A 21,210-nucleotide genomic window follows, 5' to 3' on the forward strand; every position below is an offset into this window, starting at 1 on the left:
GAGCAAAGTCGCACCCGCATGGCCGAGAAAGATAGGCATCGAATGGCAGCATCAGCCAAGAAGCGCAAAGCATCAGAAAACTTGCGCCGGTCACTCAAAAGTGGCACACAGGGGTTGGGAGTCAGCAGGACTACATGCCTGGTGCCTACTGAGCTGTTCCAGCTGTAAATTTGTAAATAAAATAGGGTTTTGCACGTTTTCTCACTTTCCTCAAAACATGTCTTTGGATCACTTCACTAGACTGTCGGAGTGATATCTCATGACCTAGAACAGCTAGAGCACTAATTCTTTCTTTAGCAGAAAGCCTTATCTGCATATTACAAAGTGCTGAGAGCAGAATGTCAAATTTGTGCGCATTTATATTTCTATTTTATTAATTTTCTTTTGGTGTGGTAGCCTTAGGTCAAGGAAAGAATTTTGATCACCTGCAGAATGGCTAATTAGAATTTCATTTGAAACCTTTTTGCAGCATTGCAGTTATTGCACATAATAGCATCTAGCTATGCAATAATATTCGCTTTCTGCTGAGCAGTTTTCTTTTCTATTGTCTCTGGAAACAATAGAGCGGCAGCAGTGTCAATCTCCTGAACTAATGGACCTACAAGAAAAGTTATTGTATATTGGAAATCAGCCCGAAAAGCTAAGTAAGCTTGTTTATTTTCATCAGATTTGGCTATAAGATGCAGGAAATAATCTCCACAACCCATGACCCCCCTTAATCGCAAACGAGCTCAAAGGCATAGATGATGACTTGATTCTAAGGCGATTACTTTATTCAACAACTTTAACAATGAAAGTAGTTTCGCTTTCGCGAGAATCAGCCCGTGATGGCACCGACCCCCTCAAAGTAAATGGCCGACAGCGAGCATGGCACAGAGCCAGAAACACTTGTTGGGGATTCCTTCGATGCCGACTCACGCAAAATTTCACGAAAGTGAAACTATCTCAGAAAGTCATCGCACAAGAATTTTGCACCAGAAAAAGCTCTGCCTCCTCCTCGGACGATGATGGTGAGTGAAGAGAAATTGTTTCCGAATTGCGATTCCTTGAATAAAGATATTATTACCTTTTGCGTTCATCTCGCACTATGTTAGCGGGTTAATTTTTAAAATTTTGTGTGACTAAAAGTTGACCCTCGTGTTACAAATGCAGTCACGTTGCATTCAAGTAAATATGGTAGCATGCTGTCAGTAACTTAGGCACATATAAATCAAAATAGTAGTGCAGTACAGTATACTCTTATTAAAGGGAACACTAAATAAGCACGGCAGCACTGATTACAGCTCAGTTATAGTATATGACGGTCTGGAAAATATTATTTTATCAACAGAATGTCGAACAGAACGAAGTGCAATTTTTTTATCTGAAGCTAAGAATTGGTGACCTTATGTCGTACTGAGTACCAATGAGGTTTTCAGTCTAACAGAAGACCTGCATTTTATGGCAATTTTTTATTGCAAAGAAAGTTTTGGTTTGCAGTTTTCCTCCGAAATACAGAAAGGCTTTCCCACCCTTACGGCCGGTGCGTTATCGTAAGGTCAATCTGTGCAACAGAGAAAAGCGCACACCATACATCACAAGACTCATTCACCGCTCCGCCATCCATGGCACCGTGCAGTTGACCAGGTACAGAGCAACAGTAAAGAGCACGCGCCGTCTCATCGACAGGTAGCAGATCACGCCAAACCTAACAAAGATTCTGAAATTGGGAAGGTTACAGCGAGCTCACACGATGCATCCCTCCATTCATCATCCATCTGTCGTCCGTGCAATGCATCCAACCCGGCAGCCAGCGCACTATGAGCACATGACACTTTCGTGCCTGTCTTATGAATCCAAAGCCCGTCTTGTGATGGGTTACTCGAAGCTACAAAAAGAGACCAATGTGCGTCTACGATCAGTGTCGGGAACGAGGCCGCCATACGGTGGGTTGCAAAGATGGCAGTCGTAAACAAGTTTGTTGCAAGGCAGTTTGTTGGCTTCCCTTATGTCGTGTCGCTGCTGCAAATAGATGTGCATCGAGTTAGCACCCAACTGTAACCTTAGCTGATGATGCCCAACAAAGCAGTGCCAATTAGACCTAATGGCCTAGGCAGCATGGCCAATGTTGTAACAGCCTGCAATCCGTCATGAAATGTTTGCCGCTAACAGGTTTGTACGGGTGGCTCATCAGTGATTGGTCTTGAGACCACGTGTACAGGTTATATCAACAGCTATTGAAGCGGCGTGAAATTCGACTCTGCGTCCAACACAATCTGGCAGCTATAATCAGCCTGATCTTTGCACATACTTTCGTACTTTCACACACAGTGCCTGAAAGCCATTCTGCAAATTTCGCAGTTCGGGCAGTGCACTTACAATCCCCGCATAGGGCCAACATTGGGGAATGCATGCAACAGGGCAGAGGTGCCCGCAGAGACAAAGTCCACTACCACCTCAGCTGGTGTGGGCCAACCACAGCGTGCTTGATGCATCTTTTGTGCAGGAAGCAATGAAGTGAGACACTCACTCGCGTGGCATTCAGCACGAGGGGCTCCGTGGCGCACGCGACATTTAGCACTGCGTGGATCGCCACACCAAATATACCGAAATTTTGAAAAATTTAATATTAGATGTTCGATTCACGAACTGAATTATTTGAATGCTCAATATTCAATTTGATTTGGCAATATTGCAGTATTCACACAGCCCTACGAAATTCGCTGCGTGACTCAGGCGTCAGCTTAGCACACAGTCTGCAAGGGGAATCCGAAATATCGAATGGCACGCTGGAAGTCATCCGAAATTTCGACTGTCATACATTTAGTTTATGTGGCCAGTGCCGGTGCCACGAAGCAGTCCAAATAATCGAGCACGTCCAAATTGCTGGTGTCTGAATGGGGCGGCGACTGTAACGAAAAATGGAATACTTCGTGCCATCACGGAGTGGGCACTGCAAACGCACCTTGGCCATGGCAAGCACCCTCCGCTCGAGTGAGTGGATGCGCAGCTCCTTCTCCTTGAGCAGCTGCACCAACCGACGGACCTCCTCCTGAACACGCTCCGCCTCCTGCACAGAGACAGCTGTCGATCAGCGATCCAGTCCACCAGATGTGTCCGACTTGTCGACCCTTCAAAGAAACCCATGTGTGTTTGTGCATATGGCGCATTTGGTGCAGGTACGCAGCACCCCAGTCAGGTTGGCAACACCTACCCCTTCCTGTACATGCATATAGAACGGGCGGCACGACATGAGCAGAGAAGAAACATGTGCTGTACTCTAAACTTGATTTATTCGAGGAAAACAAATGTTTATGCAACATAAAGCAAATCTAATGCAACGTCTATGTGTAAGTGTAAGGCAATGACACAAATGTTTTGATGTATGTGTTCTGTCCGTTTCAAAGCAACACAAATGTACTTTATATAGATTAGATAGATATATGATAGATCACATAACAACCACTCACAAGGCACAGTTCTTTAGGATGCACGTCGTCATAAGTGTCAATGCAAGTTTGACTAGCAACATTTCATGCAGCTGCATGGGAATTGTGTCACAGCAGAAGCAATACACAGAACAAACTCTTGCTTTGCATCTTCTCAAATCCGTTTCTTATATTTCGTGGTGGTGTTCACTTAGCATAATGACGACAAGCTGTGTGTGCGTTGAGAAATACAAGACATAATGAGAGCCCACTTGCCTCCATAACCCTCTAGCGCAGTGGTTCTCAAATGGGGATCCACAAAACCGATGCATATATTAAGAAGAAAGAAGAAAAAAAAAGTTGCCGTGTATTGGCTAGATGTACAGATTGAATTGACGTCGCACATTTGTTTGACCATTCTTTGCTAGGTGGCGATAAAAGGCATCTGTTTCACGTCACATGTTGCGTTCATTTACACCCCCTCCCCCATCACTTTCGCCGGTTTACGAGGGGTCCCCAGCACATCCACGGCTGAGAACCACCGCTCTAGTGAACAAATAGTTAATTGCACCACTAATACCAGTGCTCAACGACTTGCTAGTTCGCGAGATGCACACCAAAGATGTCTTCCGTGATGTCGGTAACAAGGGGTTTCTCAGTTTTAACAGGTCCCATTACCCCTTGGATGAAAAAGATATTACGCACAACGCGTGGACCTCCATTCCAATGATATTGTTTCACTCATTTATTTTTATCTAATTTCATTTATTTATTCAATACTGAAAACCTCGAATGTCCCAAGAGAAAAGGCATAAAAGGATTGCAGGAGCACACAAACAAGAACAATAATGTGCGAAGTCATACATTAAATTGATACAACAAAAATGAGAACTTCAGACAAGAAATTCAATAAGGTTAATAATTTCAGGTAAGGATACAAAACAAACGGAGTAATATTATGCGGATACACATAACCTAAAAGACAGAACTGAGAAGGGATCAATTGTGTGATAAGTAATTCCAATTACCTACTGCTCTAGGCAAAAATTAGTGTTTGCACGCATTTGTGTGCACAAATACAGGCTTAACACTCAGACTGTGTTTGTGGTGGGAGGAACCGGTTGTGTCTCCAACTATAAAACATTCTCGATCAATGCCTAATTTTGAGAAATGAGTGGAAAAAAATTTAACCTGGCAGCTTTGCTTTGCTTCGCTCCGACAAATGCTCAAGTTTTGCCAATGCCAAAATGGAGTTCAGAGGATCTCGACGTTTAAAATGATTACAGTAGAACCTTGTTGATACGATACCATTTCGTACGATTTCCTGGTGCCAACATTCGTGATCCAGCACACTAAAGGCAACCTAATACAGTTACGCTTCTTTTTTACCAATTAATATGTTCCCGAAAAACATGATCTTTCGACATCAATGTTCAGTACACTGCCAAACCTCGATCGAACGATAAATTTTGCCCCTGCTAGATATCACATCAAAATGGAACGTTGCTAGGTGCACGGCATCAAGAACAGCGGCCTCTCACTGCAGCAGCTTCCCCACAGTACTTGCCCGCCCGTGTTACGTGGAAACACTGGCGAGTGCTCAGTTTCCTATTCCAGTAATACCAGCAAATCTTGCGAGCCATCGCACAGCGCCATTCACAGCTTTGTCGCCAACCCTACCGTGGTACGCATCCGTTTGACAGCGTGAGTGGCATAGTGCCATCGGCGCTGTTGGAAGCATACTGCATGCTTCAATTACACGGTAACCCTAATGTACCGCCCTTCCCTGCTGCATGCGATGCAAAGTGGGCATCAGGTGCTGCATCGTGTTACGGTGTCACTCGCCAACTCGGTTCTGTTTAGGTTTGTCGTCCCCAGCTACAAACAGTGCACAACACGAAAACAATAGAGGCTGTCTTGGGCATTTGTGCAGCAACGATTCCCGCCGTGTGGGCACGTAAAAACTTCTCGCCAAAATGCCTCGCCCGAAGAAGCTGCTGAACACCCAGGCCGAATTTCGGAAGCGCAAACTTAAGATTGCCGAAGCCATAACAGCACAATGCGTCTTGATACTGCTCGGGGGCCTCACTGGCTCGGAGCGTGTCAGCATGTTATGCTGAAAAGATACGCACAATGCTTCACATTACGTGCCTGTCAACTAAACTTGAGTTGGCCGAAATTTTTTTGCAACTTTGGATTGTAAGTCTTCTCGGTTAGTACATTTTTGTTACATTTTTTTCGGAAACATAGGAGTAGGAAGGAGGTTCTACAGTACACATAAAGTGAGTGCCTTGACGTTGCACTTTCTCTACTCATTTATATTGGCTTCTGTGCGCGGGTTCCACACCATGCTGGCATATTTAGGTGAAGATCTAACAATAGATTGGTAGGCATTTAGACGTAATGCGCTGGAGGAACTGCCTAATTTGTGTTTCAGAAACCCCAGCTGTTTTCTGGGGTTCCTGACCTGTATTATACCCTCAGTGCATGCTGCATAAACTTTTATGTGCACAATGTGCTTGGTCCTGAATTGCGAGAGGGAGAGAAGAACTTTCATTGTTCGAAAGGATATTTGCTGAATGGTCAGAATCCCTATCGTCCGAAGCACCGATGATCGAAAGGCTTAAATGTCTTAAGAAATCCGTGCACGACGTCTGCGGCGCTGATGCTCAGAACGCTTAGCCACGGATCAGAGATCACAGTCATAACAGTGGTCGAGAGCTCGCGAGGTGCCAAGAGCAGACGACACCCCTACCGAGCGAGTGCTGGACCAATGGCGAAATGCGCTGGAATCACATGGTGAATGCAGCCAATCGGAGACTTCAGAACAACCTTCAATCATTCATTTTTGGTTCTTTTGTGTGTGTGTGCTTTGTTTTGTGTGGAGGAGATAGTTGCAGCGGCAAATATGAAGACTGACAAATATTCTTTCTGACCAAACCAAGGTGATAGCGCTCCGTTGTGCCGTTCCGGAGATATTATAGCTTGAAAAATGCAATTTTGATCGTGATATTTATCAAATGTTTCGCCACTTTGGCTAATGCAACAAATTTTTTGGAGCAGTTCTGCATGCTTTCCAGTGAAGATATTTTGGAATCAGAAAAAGAGTCACAGAAACTGAAAATATGATTCTTAAAAAATAGATGTTTTAACCATTTTCTATAGTACAAAAGCTGCACCCTCCATTAATGGTCACTCAAACACTTGTGGTGTTCATTCTGTCTCTGTCCTTGTTCTTTCAATTTACTTTATCCGAAGTGGACACCTTCACAATCTACTGACAGCACTTCTAAACTTGTCCAGCATATATTGGTTGTCCCACCATCTACGAATAGCCTTCTATACGAAAAATACCGATCACTTGCCAAATCACTGGCTTTGGCAGCCAAGGGGTTAAACTCTACAATTAAGAACAACAGTGTCCTCGTGCTGTGGCTGTCGTGGTAACCAGGGATCTCTGCCCCTGGTGCAAGCAGTGTGAGGCAACCTTTTACAGTGAAACCTCATTAAACTGTAGTTGACAGGAGCTCAGGAAGAGTACATACTAAACGGTAGTACTGCTTAACCGAAATAGCGCGAGATCGCCCACTTACCTGCCAAAACAGAATTATGAGAGAATGCAATGAAAGGGCAGAAAACAAGCAGTATTTATTCACTTCGCACCAGATAAGTAAGTTATTTCAGCCGGGTAGTAGCGACGATGGTGGCCTCAAATTCACTCAAGCTACGAGCCAGCTTTTCCTCCAGCCCCCTCTTCGCGGCAAACACCCGCATGAGGCTGACGTAACCCGCAGCATCTGCCACTGTCGGGCCCGAATCGCCCGTGATGTCGCTTTCCGTGTCGTCCTCATCCCTGGCGTTAGGCGACAACAACAGAGGCAACGATGCTGAAAAGTCTAACCTCCTAGCCGACGTATTTTCGTGGTCGCAGCAGCGTAGTTGCCGACCAACTTCCACACACCGTAATCAATGGTAGATCCCTCTTGCGTGCCAGCACCAACTTCTTCGTGCCATGTTCAACAGCACAAACAATGTTTGATTCTTTTTTTTTATGCTGAGCACCAAGTTTCTGTCCCAGCTTGCACGACACCAAAACATGAGCCACAACACTCCAATTCTGGCAAAGCGCCGAAATGATGTGGTTTCACTCTTCCAATTGCCCTCTGCGTTGCGCTTCGAAGTTGTTCTGATCTCCGAGGCTCGTTGTTCTGCTAAGCCGCCCCACCACCGTGATTTCGTTTCGTGACAAAAAGTGGAAACACTATGTGTTAACCGATACATATGCAATAAGCTGCTACGGTTTATTTGGATACAAAACACATTATGTCCAATGGCGACTAAACTACCTGCTGACAATCGCCGCTTCTTTCTTGCTGTGATGGGCTTGCGTTTCCGCTTCCCGTAGGCATGCTTCGTCCGGTACTTCTTTTCGAACGTGCGCGGATCATTGCACGTGATCGAAGTTCTCGAAACACAAGAGAAGGAAAGGCCAGAAAGGCTTCCCAGCAGCGGACAAAAGCAGACGCTCCTTGCCTCAGCTGCCATTATGCCGCGGTGTCAGCCAATGAGGAGGCGCCTTACAACGCGCCGCGGCGCAGAGCCAATTGGGGCGCGGCAGCCATTGGCTGTTCTGTGCTGCCACCCTCCAGTTTTTCTTTTTTTGTGCGCTTGCTGGCTGGCAGGGGAGGAAGGGAAGGGCTGGGACAAAGAGTCAAAGAGTCGGGCTTTCCAACGATACCAAAATGGCGGTGCTCCGTGGCGGGAAAGCCAAGCAGTCGTGCCTTGAACTTCGCGGCTTTTTCGCGATTTCGGGCGGATGTGTGGACGCCGGCACCGACAAATATATTTAGTTTTGGTGCTTAGAGTTTGTTTCTCGGTGAAAAATATATTTCAGTACAAGATAGGAATGATGCTGTAAATTCTAAAAAGCGTACTTTTCAAAAATAGATTTTTTTGTGATAATCGCGATCTGATCCCCGCTTCCCCCCTTAAATGTAGTAAAGTCGAATCCCCGACTTAGCGGCCATTGAACATAATGTGTTCTGTATCTGCATAAACCATACGAGCTTATTGCGTATGTATCGGTTAACACGTAGTGTTTCCATTTTTTGTCACGCAGACACAATGGTGCGTTGTCTCCATCGGGCGGCTTGGCAGAACAACAAGTCTCATAGATCGGCACAACGACCTCCAAGCGTCCTGTGCATTTGCGCGTGAAGCCTCATCAATATCAATATCATTTCGGCGCCATGCCAGAGTGTTGTGGCGTCGTGCAAGCGAGAACTCACGTCATGCCGAAAAAAAAAGACACCGGGTGCTCAGCATAGAAGCAAAATTAGACATTGTTCGTGCTATCGAACATGACACGAAAAGTTGGCACTGGCACGCGACAGGGGTCTGCTGTTGACTACGGTGTGTGGCATTAGGAATGCGAAGTTGCTCAGCAGCGCCGCTGCGACCGCGAAGAGATGTCAGCTAAGAGGTTCGACTTTTCAGCATCGTTGCCTCTGTTGTTGCCGAAGTGTTGCCTAGCGACATTGATAAGGATGACATGGAAAGCAACAGCATGGGCGATCCAGGCCCGACAGTGGTCGAACCTGCACGTTACGTCAGCCTCATGAATGCAATCGTCGCGACGAGAACAGTACCCTGCAATGAAAAGGTGCCCCGCGACTTCTGCAGCACTACCGTGCCTGTGCACGGAGAATATGCAACGCCAACGAGGAATCTGCCATGCGAGTGTCTGCCGAGAAGAAAGGGCTAGCTGAAAAGCTGGCTCACAGCTTCAGCAAGTTTGAGACCGCTGTCGTCGCTGCTAGGCCGCGGCGGCATCAAACGAAAATAACACGTTTTGTCGTGCGAAGTAAATAAATGCTGCATGAACCTTTACACAGACATTCTCTAGGTTCGCACAGGCCCAGCTTCAGGACCTCCGAGTAATGCTCTTTCTTGGACCGCGCTGTGGGGACAATATCTGTGGTCTCTTCGAGGTTTCAGCGTATCGCAGCAAATGTGTTGAGTGGTGCCCTCACCTTGTGTACCTCGTTGTTGAGGGTTGGTGTAGGGTTGCGAGTTTATTTCACTGGCCAAAACGGTGCACTAAACTGACTTGGCTTTTGGCTTTGTCTTGGAATACGTAAGTATGAGTTGCCCACGAGCCATGTGGGCAAGCATCTCGCGGTAATGCTTTTGAGTGATAAGTAAAGAGGAACAAATCTGTTTTCTGTACGCCTGCAATTCGAAATGAAACACGCAACAATTCCAATTACAAAGTGCACAAACATGGGCGTGAGCACGTGGCAGTACTCTCAAACCACCACGGTGGCAGCCCATCATAGAGTAAAAAAAAAAATCTGATTTTGCAGATGTCGAGGGATGACAGCACAATAATTTTTTTTTTTCTGAAAGTCACAGAAGGTTACGGCACCTACAAAACAATGGTAGATGGCGCTAGGTTCCGAAAAGGGTGTCTTTTTTTTTTGCTGTTCAGTAGCTGGTGACCTCAGACAGTTGAATAGAGGAAATGCACACAATATTGACAATTATTGCTGCGCGGCAGAATCATGCCTTAAATATTTACAAACTTGCAAGTTAGTTCAGCAAACAGATTGTGTACGATAACAAACATTCAGCTCTGGAATCGCTGAGATACGCTACTGGGGTGGCAGTGACATTATAAGCAGAGTGCTGGGCTCCAGTGTTGTGATGACGTACACTCAACAACCAATACATAGGCAAGAGAATGAGAAGCGTAGAAAGGATGCGCACCCCAAGCGCCCTCTGCAGGGCCTCCTGGTTCCCCCCCGTGGAGTCCTCCCAGTCGGCCACCCCTCGAGATAACGAGGAAGACGGCAGCGGGGCCAATGCAGTCCCCTGGGAGCTTAGGTTTCCGCCGTCCGACTGGTTCACAGCACTGTCGTACTCCTGGTTGTCCTCGTCGTCAGCGTCCCGGTCAGAGGGGCTGGAAGGCACATGTGATGCTAGAACTGAGCAAGCTGTCCACATTAAGCAGACGAAAACATGCATGGACTTTCTTTCTACAAACACGGCACATTTCTGTCCACTGTGCAGACTGCAGGTTATATAATTAATGATGTGCAAATGCATTGATAAAGGTTGATGACCGCAAGATTTGCTTATAATTACAGCTGTCCACATTACCAGTCATAATAATGAGGCACATCCGTACATTGCACATTGTACATTGTACCCCTATTGCCTTAAAAGTAATTTATTACATAATTTACAAGTTACAGTTGTGGGTTCAAGGGTTGTTCTGTCATCTCCGCTGGTTTGAAGGTTTTTATTTTTATTCTGTTGGTGTGTCTGCTACAGCGCGTCAAGTTCAGGGGCACGCACCGTTGCCTCTCCAAAAAGAGTGACTCGATTGCTGCTTTCGCTCTCTCGCCACGCCCTCGCTTCCGACTTACAGCAGTAAACGTAAAGCCCTTCGAACTTTGTTTTAGCCTTTTTCCATCTCCCTCTGTCTTCTTGATCACGCAACGTTCCATTTCTCTCCGTTGTGCGGGCGACTGAAAGCGCATCCTCCCTGCACGCAGTTACTTTCGGATGGCTGAGCGCGTGGGACCTTCATCTGCTCATTGAAGCAGTGGCTCAATTCCGATTTAGAATGTCAGCCAAGCTCGGATTCGGACTCAGACAGAGTCTCATGCGAGGAAGAGGATTCCGCATCATCAGATTCGGATGATGAACGGATTTTATAGTCAGGCTGATGATGATGATGTTTACTAACAACAACTGCAGAACACTAAAATGTGCATATTGCATTGACTATGTTATTTTTATACCGATCATAATCAAAAATAAATTGCTATGTTCATTCCCTGTTACGCTCGTTCCCTGAAACCAAGCCGACACTGGGAGTGCGTCACGGCCAGAAAGGTCCGACAGCTAAAGGGTTAATGCTGCGTGTGCTTGCTAAGGTATGGTACTCACCTCTTGGTGTTCCGGCACTTGCATGGTCTGCCAAATGGCCTCGACTGCAAAAAAACATATTCCATGAGAACAGTGCATCGCCAACTGCAACATCTCGCTTTGTAGTAATATTCTGGGGGCTATTTAACTACTATTGATGAAACTTCAGCAAAGCTGCAGAGCTGGCCAATGGTCTAATTTTCTTACTAATACAGTAAAGCATCTGCAAAGGGGGTGTTTGCCTAGTAGAAGGGTCACTAGTTATCGGTTGTAGCGCTGCTTAAACAGGTCGGCGCTATATCGTAACGGGGAAGCAAGCACTTCTCGTCGTCTTCTTCTCTTGCACCAGCACACCAGCACCATGCCCACTGCCCAGTGCCTTCAGTACAATGGCTCCCCACCGAAAGAGTAGCCATCCTGGCGACTTAAGGACAGGAGAACACAGGGGGGTCATGGCACTGCTTGAGCCAGGAGACGTGGACAATTTCCTAGCCCCGACGACGCCGGTCAGAAGGCGTTTCGAGTGGCTCGATGAGGTAGTTGACCGCGGATGTTTGTTTCAGTACCCGATAAGGACCGTGGTACTTGGAGAGCAGCTTGGAGGAAAGGCCTGGAGGAGTAGAGGGCACCCACAACCAGACCAGCGAGCCAGGCGCAAAGCACGTAGCCGTAGTGGATGAATCGTGGCAAAGCTTTTGGCGGCACTGGTCTTGGGATGTGAACGAATGAGCGAGCTGGCGACATTCTTCGGCGTAAGCAGCCGCTCTAGAAACAGTCGTCCACTCTGAAGCACCTGGCCGGTAAGGTAGAATCGTGTCCATAGTGCATGAAGGTTTGTGTCCATAAAGGAGAAAGAAAGGGGGAGAACCCAGTGGTGCTTTGCGTGGCGGTATTGTAAGCGTAGGTGACGAAAGGTAGAATGCGATCCCAATTCGAGTGGTCAGATGAAGCATACATGGCCATCATGTCACCAAGGGTGCGGTTGAAACGTTCTGTCATCCCATTAGTTTGTGGATGATATGCTGTGGTAGGGCGGTGAATGATGCGACACTCCTTTAGCAATGCTGAAAGGACGTCAGAGAGGAAAACGCGACCGCGGTCGCTCAGTAATTCTCGAGGTGCTCCATGGCGTAAAATCAGATTTTGAAGGATAAAACTGGCGACGTCTTTTGCTGTGGCAGATGCTAGGGCTGAAGTTTCAGCGTACCACGTGAGGTGGTCGATAGCAACAATAACCCAGCGGTTGCCGCTTGGAGTGTTGGAAAGCGGACCGTATAGGTCAATGCCGACGCGGTCGAATGCGCGCGGGGCATGGTAAAGGTTGCAAGGGGCCGGTGGCATGTTGAGGTGGCGTCTCGCGTCGTTGGCATATGTGGCATGACCGGACATACTGGCGAATGAAATGGTACATACCGCGCCAGTAGTTCTGAAGCTGGAGGCGAGAGTATGTCTTTAATACACCAGCGTGGCCGCATTGTGGGTCGTCGTGGAATGTGGCGCAGATGTCGGAGCGGAGGTGTCGGGGTATAACAAGCAACCACTTACGGCCGCTGGAATTGTAGTTGCGGCGATACAGCAGGCTATCCTGAATGATGAAGTGCGTGGCTTGGCGACGAAGCGTCCGAGAGATCGGTGCTGGCAACCGGCTGGACAGAAAGTCAATAAGCGAAGAGATCTATGGGTCTTTGCGCTGCTCTGATGGCATGTCGGAAATGTTGAGGGCGAAGGCACCGCAGGGAGAAATAGACGAGTGGACAGGACCAGAGGGCAGGGGTGACCGGGATAGAGCGTCTGCGTCTGAATGCTTTCGGCCTGAGCGATAAACAACGCGGATGCCATACTCTTGTAGGCGCAATGCCCAACGGGCAAGCCGACCAGTTGGATATTTTGGTGAAGATAACCAGCACAGGGCATCATGGTCGGTCACGATGTCAAATGGACGCCCGTACACATAAGGACGAAATTTGACGATAGCCCAAATGATGGCCAGATATTCCTTCTCACTAACCGAGTAGTTCGCCTCGACTTTGGTAAGGATGTGGCTGGCATACGTGACGACGTACTCTTCGAAGCCATCCTTGCGTTGTGCAAGAACAGCGCCGAGCCCGACACCACTAGCGTCCGTATGGATCTCAGTTGGAGCAGAGGGATCGAAGTGTCGCAGTACTGGAGGCGAGGTGAGAACGCATTGTAGTTCTTGGAATGCATCGTCGCACGCCGAGGACCAGGCTGATAGGTCAGAACTGCCGGTGAGAAGCTGCATCAAGGGGGCAATGATAGAGGCAAAGTTACGGACGAAGCGTCAGAAATATGAGCACAGGCCAATGAAGCTGCGAAGCTCTTTCATGGTGGTTGGTTTAGGGAACTCGGACACGGCGCTAAGTTTTGTGGGGTCCGGAAGGATACCGTCTTTTGAAACTACATGGCCGAGAATAGTAAGTGTACGAGCGCCGAAGTGGCATTTCTTCAAATTTAGTTGCAGTCCTGCAGTGGAGACGCACGCAAGTACTTGCTCGAGGCGGTTGAGGTGCGACACAAAGTCGGTAGAAAAAACCACAATGTCATCTAAATAACAGAGGCACGTTTTCCACTTCAGCCCTCGAAGAATGGTGTCCATCATTCGCTCGAAAGTGGCAGGCGCGTTACAAAGGCCGAATGGCATGACAGTAAATTCATATAGCCCATCAGGCATTACGAAGGCTGTCTTTTGACGATCGGCCTCTGCCATTGGCACTTGCCAGTACCCGGAGCGCAAAGCCAGCGACGAAAAGAATTCCGCTCCCTGCAGACAGTCCAAGGCATTGTCGATGCGCGGCAGAGGATAGACATCTTTGCGTGTTATTCGGTTAAGGCGGCGATAGTCGACGCAGAACCGAATGGAGCCATCTCTTTTTTTAACGAGGACAACCGGAGATGCCCAGGGACTGTTAGAGGGCTGGATGATGCCACGCTTCAGCATTTCATCAACGTGCTGGTCGATGATACGGCGTTTAGCAGCCGACACACGATAGGGACGCTGGCGCAGTGGTGTTTGTTGACTGCTGTCGATACGGTGAACGACTGCAGACGCTCGACCCAAGGCTGGTTGGTCAATGTCAAATGAGGAACGAAAATGTTGGAGGAGCTTGATGATTTCTGTTTGCTGCGCAGGTGTGAGTTCTGCGTCGACGGCACGAGCGAAGACGTCTATGGGGCATCAGTCGCGGCGGGATTAGTGACGGAACAATGCGGAAGTGATGCCGTATCACCAAACATGGTGGCCGGGAGAACGCTATCGAAAGCTTCAGCGGTACCCAGGCACTCGCCGCAGAGTAGGGATGATGGGCAGGCGAACGGATTGCACGCGTAAAGGGTAGCAGAACCGTCGCAAAAAGTGACGACAGCAAACGGAAGCGGAAAGTTCCAGCGGCGCGCACAAGTGGCCGACGGTGTAAACAGAACAGATGAGTTCGCAGCAGAGTTACATAACACAGGAACCAGAGCGGCGGAGAAAGGTGCGATATCGATGTCAGAGGCGGCAACAACTTTAGGAGAAGAATGGTCGTCAGGGTCGAAGCACGGCACTGATAACGTAAGTTCGGCACGAGCGCAGTCGATAAGAGCTTGATTGACAGATAGGAAATTCCATCCAAGAATAACGTCGTGTGAGGAACGAGGTAGGACGACAAATTCTACAACATACTTAACGCTTTGAATGACAACCCGGGCTGTGCACGACGCTGAAGGCTGAATGCGATGCGAGGTTGCCGTACGCAGAGAAAGAGAGGTAAGGGGAATGGTCACTTTGTTCAAATTGCGGCAAAGCTTCTCACTAATAATAGAAACGGCGGCTCTGATGTTGATAAGTGCGTGTACGGTGACGCCGTCTACAGACAGTTAAATTTCGTTCGCCGGGTTAGAATGAGGCCTTGAAATGTTCTACGTAAACGCAGTTCTTGCCTTTGGAACTGCGACTGTTAGTTTTCGTCTCAGGCTGGGCTGGGTCGGCGAACCATCGTGGAAATGGATCGGCGACATGGGGAAGGTGACCGGCGTGCATCGAAAGGGAGGCGACTGTAAGATGAGTCCGGAGGAAGGCTAGATGGGTCCTGCCGCGGAAGTCGAGCAGGCCTGTAGCTTGAGGTGCCCCCACTGTCAGGTAAACGGGGGCTGTGACGGCGGCAGAATCGTGCTACGTGGCCCGGAAAATGGCAGAAATAGCATACTGGCCGGTTGTCAGATGTATGCCACGGGTTAACGACAGGGGCTCCAGCGGCCGAGTAAGGGACGACCATCGGGCGTGAAGGTGGCGGCGGCACACGGAACGTGCCAGTGGCCCGGTAGGCATCAGGAGCCGGAGGAGCGTAAGGCCGGGCGACAACGTCAGCGTAAGTTAGCGGTCCAGCTGCAGGCTGCGGAGGAGGGGCAGATGGCAGCGCCACGGCAACTTGGGTCTGAATGACGTGGCGAAGCGAAGGAGCCAAGGTTGTCGACGGCTCGGGTGTGCTGTTCGCCAGAGAGAGTTGGCGTGCCACTTCCTGACGGATGAACTGCTTTATCTCCGGCATTAAAGCAGAGGTGTCGGCAGCGTCGCGGCCGAAATCCAACGGAGATAGATCCGTGGTGTCCTGCTGAGCAGCGCGAGTTGATGCACGCTGCTTGCGCAGCTCGTCATACTGCTGACAGAGCTGTATGACCTCGGCAATCGTCTGCGGACTCTTCGCGACGAGCATCTGGAAGGTATGGTCATTGATGCCTTTCATGACGTGCTTGATCTTGTCAGCTTCGTCCTTAGATGAGTTGACGCGCTTGCATAGCGAGAGCACGTCTTCAATATAACTGGTGAAGGTCTCCTCCTGGCGTTGAGCTCGACCACGCAAGCGCTCCTCAGCGCGAAGCCGGCGAAAGGCGGGATGGCCGAAGACCTCTGCCAAAGTTGCCGTGAAAGCCGGGCAGGTGGTAAAATCGGCTTCATGATTGCGGAACCATAGGTTTGCCACGTCAGTAAAGTAAAAGATGACATTTGTGAGCTTGGCGCAGTCCCACTTATTACAGGCGCTTACACGTTCATATTCGGCAAGCCAGTCTTCCACGTCGTGGTCATCTGTGCCGCTAAATATAGCCGGATCGCGCTGCCGGATGACGCCAGAACAGACGATGGCGGGGGGCATGGGAGCAGCAGCCTGGGACGGTCCCGGTTTATCCATTGCAACAGCTGGTGGTAGCGTTCGGCTGCGGAGTTCCAGTATGTCGAAGAGAAACCCAGCACCTCCACCAAATGCAACGGGGGTGTTCGCTAGCAGAAGGGTCACTAGTTATAGGTCGTAGAGCTAGGCTTAAACAGGTCGGCGCTATATTGGAACGGGGAAGCAAGCACTTCTTGTCTTCTCTTGCACCAGCACACCAGCACCATGCCCACTGCCTTCAGTACACATCATTAAGTCAGCCCCAGTTAATTTGGAAATTTGCACCCACTGTCTGGCCTTGTAAAATATGGTCATAAACCTATGGCACGAAACTCTCATTAATTCGGACTTATTTGGTCATACTTCGGTTAATTTAATCTGTTCACTGAGCTCACAGGCACGTGAGGTACATAAGATCGGGTGGCACTAGCGGGTGTCCAAATCGCACCACCAGCATGCACCAGTCTCAGAGGCCATACTTGCTGGTGCTGAAAGTGCCAAATGGCCGGAAATACCGTATTTACATGACTGCAAGTCGACTCGAATGTAGGTTGACCCCCCCAAAATCACCATGCCTCAAAAAAAAAAAAAAAAGTGTGAGCGCATTTTACACGAGAAATTTATTGACGCGGTGGATGACCACTCATCGTCACTGGAGTCGTCCTCACTGGTTCTGCTGCTGTCCCACAGCACGTCGTCATCAAGTGCGAGTCCACATCTGGCGAACGACCACACCACAACATCGTGCGGTACCGCCGCCCACGCAGAGAGGACCCAACCGCACACAGTAGCCAAGGAGGCCCTCGTCACACGCCAGCTTAGGGTAAGGTCGGGGTTTCCTCTGGATATCCAGTCACATTCACGGCGCGGCAGGTCCATAAAAGGCTTGTTGACCCCCACGTCGAGAGGCTGAAGCTGCCCCGTCAAGCCACCGGGGATTAAAAGCATGTCGGTGCACTCCTTGTGAAGCACCGCTTTCACCTTGTCGGTGAGGTGGCCCCGTAAAGTCCAACACTAGCAGGTTGGGGATGTCTCTCTTGAGGGATGCCCCCGCCTCAGGAGCCACACCAGACAGTACCATTCCACTACCATATCATCCGTCATAAATCCCTTTGCATTCGCCCGTGCCACAACTCCTTTGGGAAGTACTTCTTTAGGCATTGTCTTCCTCTTAAACACTATGTACGGGCGAAGCTTGGTGCCATCCGCCAAGCATGACAACATGACCATAAAACGCAGCTTTTCGTTGCCCGTTGTTAGTAGGTTTACATCGCGCGCTCCCTTAACGCTCACTGTCACGTTACTGGTCATTTCAAAGTATACGGGAGTCTGGTCGGCATTGCATGTCTGGCCGAGCAAATATCGTCGAGAGTTGCGAAGTTTCAGAAAGTGCCTATGAGCTCCGTGCAATGGTCAGGCAGCGCGGCGATCGGCTCAGCCGTCAGCGCCACCGTGTCAGTTGCACGAAACACTGAGGCAGCCGCTGCTGCGGAGGCATGCTTTTGCGGCGCTCGTTTGAAACCTTTCGGACATTCTAAATTGCGGTTTTAAGGCAATCGAAAACGTCGAGGCCCATTTTGTACCACCGACGCTTGAGCAAGGACGTAAATCATTTACTACAACCACATATACCGTGTCAAAGAAGTAAACAGCACGGACATCACAGTGAGGACTTAAATTAAATTGTGGTGTTTTAGGTGCCAAAACCACGATATGATTAGGAGGCACGCCATGGTGGGAGACTCCGGAATAATTTGGACCGCCTGGGGTTCTTTAAGGTGGACCTAAATCTAATTACACGGGTGTTTTGGTATTTCGACCCCATCGAAATTCCACCACCATGGCCGGGATTTATTCCCGCGACCTCGCGCTCAGCAGCCCAACACCGTAGCCACTAAGCAACCACGCTTGGGGCGACGTGAAACAGGTCACAGTAGCCAACTGTTTCGGCAAGGCAGGCCTTGAAGTGGCTGGAGATGAATGTCCGGAAGCTTTAGATGACGATGAGTGCTTAGAGGACGCGTTTCGCGACTTGTCCGATTTTCCCGGCGCCGTCCCGTCCGAAGTGACTGTTGATGACTTCATTAACACTGACAGCGAAGTTCAAGTGGTAGCCGACCTCGCTGATGAGGACATTGTGGCCGGAATAGCTGGCGTTCAAGACGGCGATTCCAGCGACGACGAGGGCAACTGTGTTTCCAAAGAAGCGCGTCCGTGCACAGCCACTGAACTAGCATCAGCGTTCAGCCTGATTCGGCGCTGTTGCGGCGAAATGGAAGGCACTGGGCGCTCGCACCTAGATAGTCTCGAGAAGATTGAGACTAGTGTTTTCAACTTCGTTTCCCAGAGGGAAAAGCAGCCCAAAATTAGTGATTCTTTTTTTCCGTGAAATAAAGCGCTTTCATATTGTGTGCACATGCTATGTGATTCGCGGCTGTTCCAATCGGTAAGTCACAATTTTTTATGATCGCGAGTGCTTTTTTGGTCTATATCTGTATATCGAATTTTCGCTATATCGAACTATTTTCCGATCCCCGTTGAATTCGATATATTCGGGTTCGACTGTAATAGCGAACTGCTTCTGACAAAGTGGCTTTGTCAGTGACACTGATGCCTTGGAAGCCGAGGATGCGGATGTTTACAAAAATGGCAAGGGAGGTGACAGTCACTTCGATAAGACTCCTGCTTCCGGACATCCCACTGGACGAATAGATCCAGATCAACAGTGACATTGCCAATGCTGGTCGCCTCAACAACAATGAAATGCTTGCTGACGTACTCGGTGACAGAGACTCTGACTCTGATCATGAAAATGTGCCTGTCATGAATGCGTGTGAAGTGCCGTGTCGCACTGCTAAAGAGTCCAATGACACACTTAATGTTTTGGAGGACATCTTTGCCGTTTCTCCTAACAGTCTGCACAGACTGCCCCACCTAAAATAACTCTGAAAAACTGTGCTTTCTGCACTAATTTCTCGCACGAAACGAGCAACAGTAACAAGTTATTTCAAGAAGTAAAGGTATGTTGATGTTCAAGGTGCTTTTCGAGTTATTTATGTCACCTTGTTAATTTGGACATTTTTTCCATTCCCGTGAAATCTGCATTAATGGGGTATTACTGTACATTTACTGCTATGGCGCAGATGTGTTGATGCTACCAATATAAGTGAAGGGAACAATGACACCAACTTGAATCCTGTGCCTGCCTGCTCTAACATGGTGTGAGCACTCGCCCTGGTTTGGCCTTTTTGCAAGAATGCTGGGTCTAAAAATTAATCTGCAGAAAACTAAAGTGATATTTAACAGTAGTCTCGGAAGAGAACAGCAGTTTAGGATAGGTAGCGAGGAACTGGAAGTGGTAAGGGAATACATCTACTTAGAGCAGGTAGTGACCACAGATCTGGATCATGAGACTGAAATACAGTCAATGACCGATTTTTCGGACCCCCTAGGGAACGTAAAAACGTCCGAAAATTCAGGCAGTCCGAAAAAATGAATGCATGCAAAAAAACTCCCTTTTTTTCTTTTTTTTCTCTGATTAGAGGTGAAGGGCGAAGTACCAAGCTTCCGAAACCCTGCTCAAGCATCAGTGAAGTGGCTATAAAAAGAAGCGTTCAAAAACTGTACGCAGCCGACTGCCGGTTTATTATGTAAATGTGCATCGTCGGGCAGCCGGTGTTATTGCTGCAGTGGCTTGAAGAACTTGTTGATTGTTCTTTGGACGGCGTTCCGGTTGCATGCGATCACATTCGCCTCGATCTGAGCAAGGGTCATGTCAGCACTGTACACCAATGAAAGAGTCAACAGTGCTCATGCCAACTCGGCACTTGTAGGCGGCGAGGGCATTGGCTCCTCATTTTCAACATCGGAGTCTTCTGTATCCCCCACAGCCTGACGGACTATTTCTTCATCAGTCAGTTCTGTACAGAAGTCGAGCTCGTTGTCCGCATCAACAGACTGTCAACAACAAACCGACGGTACTGCTTTCCGCGCTTAGATGCCATCGGCGAAGACGACGAAGACGGAGTGGGGGCCATCGAAGGCGAGCGAAATCCTCAAGTTGCGAACAGTGGAGTTCGCTGACGAGCATAGAAGCACCTAGGCCAAGCTTCGCAGAGCACACTTGACACAACAGCACAACCACACACCACGCTCGCCAAAACGTGGCCTGCGCATGCCTGCGCAAACAAACGAAATGGCGCTGCTCCGGAAACTCCGCCGGAGGCGGAAGTGCGGCGATGAACACAGCCAGCGTGGCCAGACCAAATCGGTAAGTGACGGCTAGATTCGGCTAGTTGTTCAAAGCGGTGATATGCTTCGGCTGCAAGTCGATTTCCTTCGCAAGGGCGCTGCGCGAAGAGCCAAAGGACCTTCCGTTGTGTCAAAAAGTCCGGAAAATTGGACGGCGGGGGGTTCGAGCGTCTGAAACTTAAGGTGTCCTTATACATTGATTCTATGGGGCTCGCAGCGGTGCCGCAAAGACGCCCGAAATATCAGGCATGTCCGAAAATTTGGGCATCCGAAAATTCAGTCGTTGACTGTAATCACAAGAATAAGAATGGGCTGGGGTGCATTTGGCAGGCATTCTCAGATCAGGAACAGCAGGTTACCATTATCCCTCAAGAGAAAAGTGTATAACAGCTGTGTCTTACCAGTACTCACTTACGGGGCAGAAACCAGGAGGCTTACGAAAAGGGTTCTAC

The 21,210-nt window shown here is 48.8% G+C and overlaps 1 protein-coding gene across 1 annotated transcript in view; it reads right to left on the bottom strand.

Annotated features, from left to right (window-relative positions):
• The window catches only part of LOC142564041 (uncharacterized), a 49,102-nt gene that overhangs the window by 18,584 nt on the left and 9,308 nt on the right, over positions 1-21,210 (bottom strand). Inside the window, exons 3-5 of the mRNA XM_075674857.1 lie at positions 11,364-11,407; positions 10,176-10,368; positions 2,945-3,049 (exon numbers count right to left, since the gene is read on the bottom strand). Of these exons, the coding sequence (XP_075530972.1) occupies positions 2,945-3,049; positions 10,176-10,368; positions 11,364-11,407 (342 nt within the window). The remainder of the gene's footprint in view (positions 1-2,944; positions 3,050-10,175; positions 10,369-11,363; positions 11,408-21,210) is intronic.

The sequence above is a fragment of the Dermacentor variabilis genome, chromosome 11 (genome assembly GCF_050947875.1).
Source record: "Dermacentor variabilis isolate Ectoservices chromosome 11, ASM5094787v1, whole genome shotgun sequence".
Taxonomy (NCBI): Eukaryota; Metazoa; Arthropoda; class Arachnida; order Ixodida; family Ixodidae; genus Dermacentor; species Dermacentor variabilis.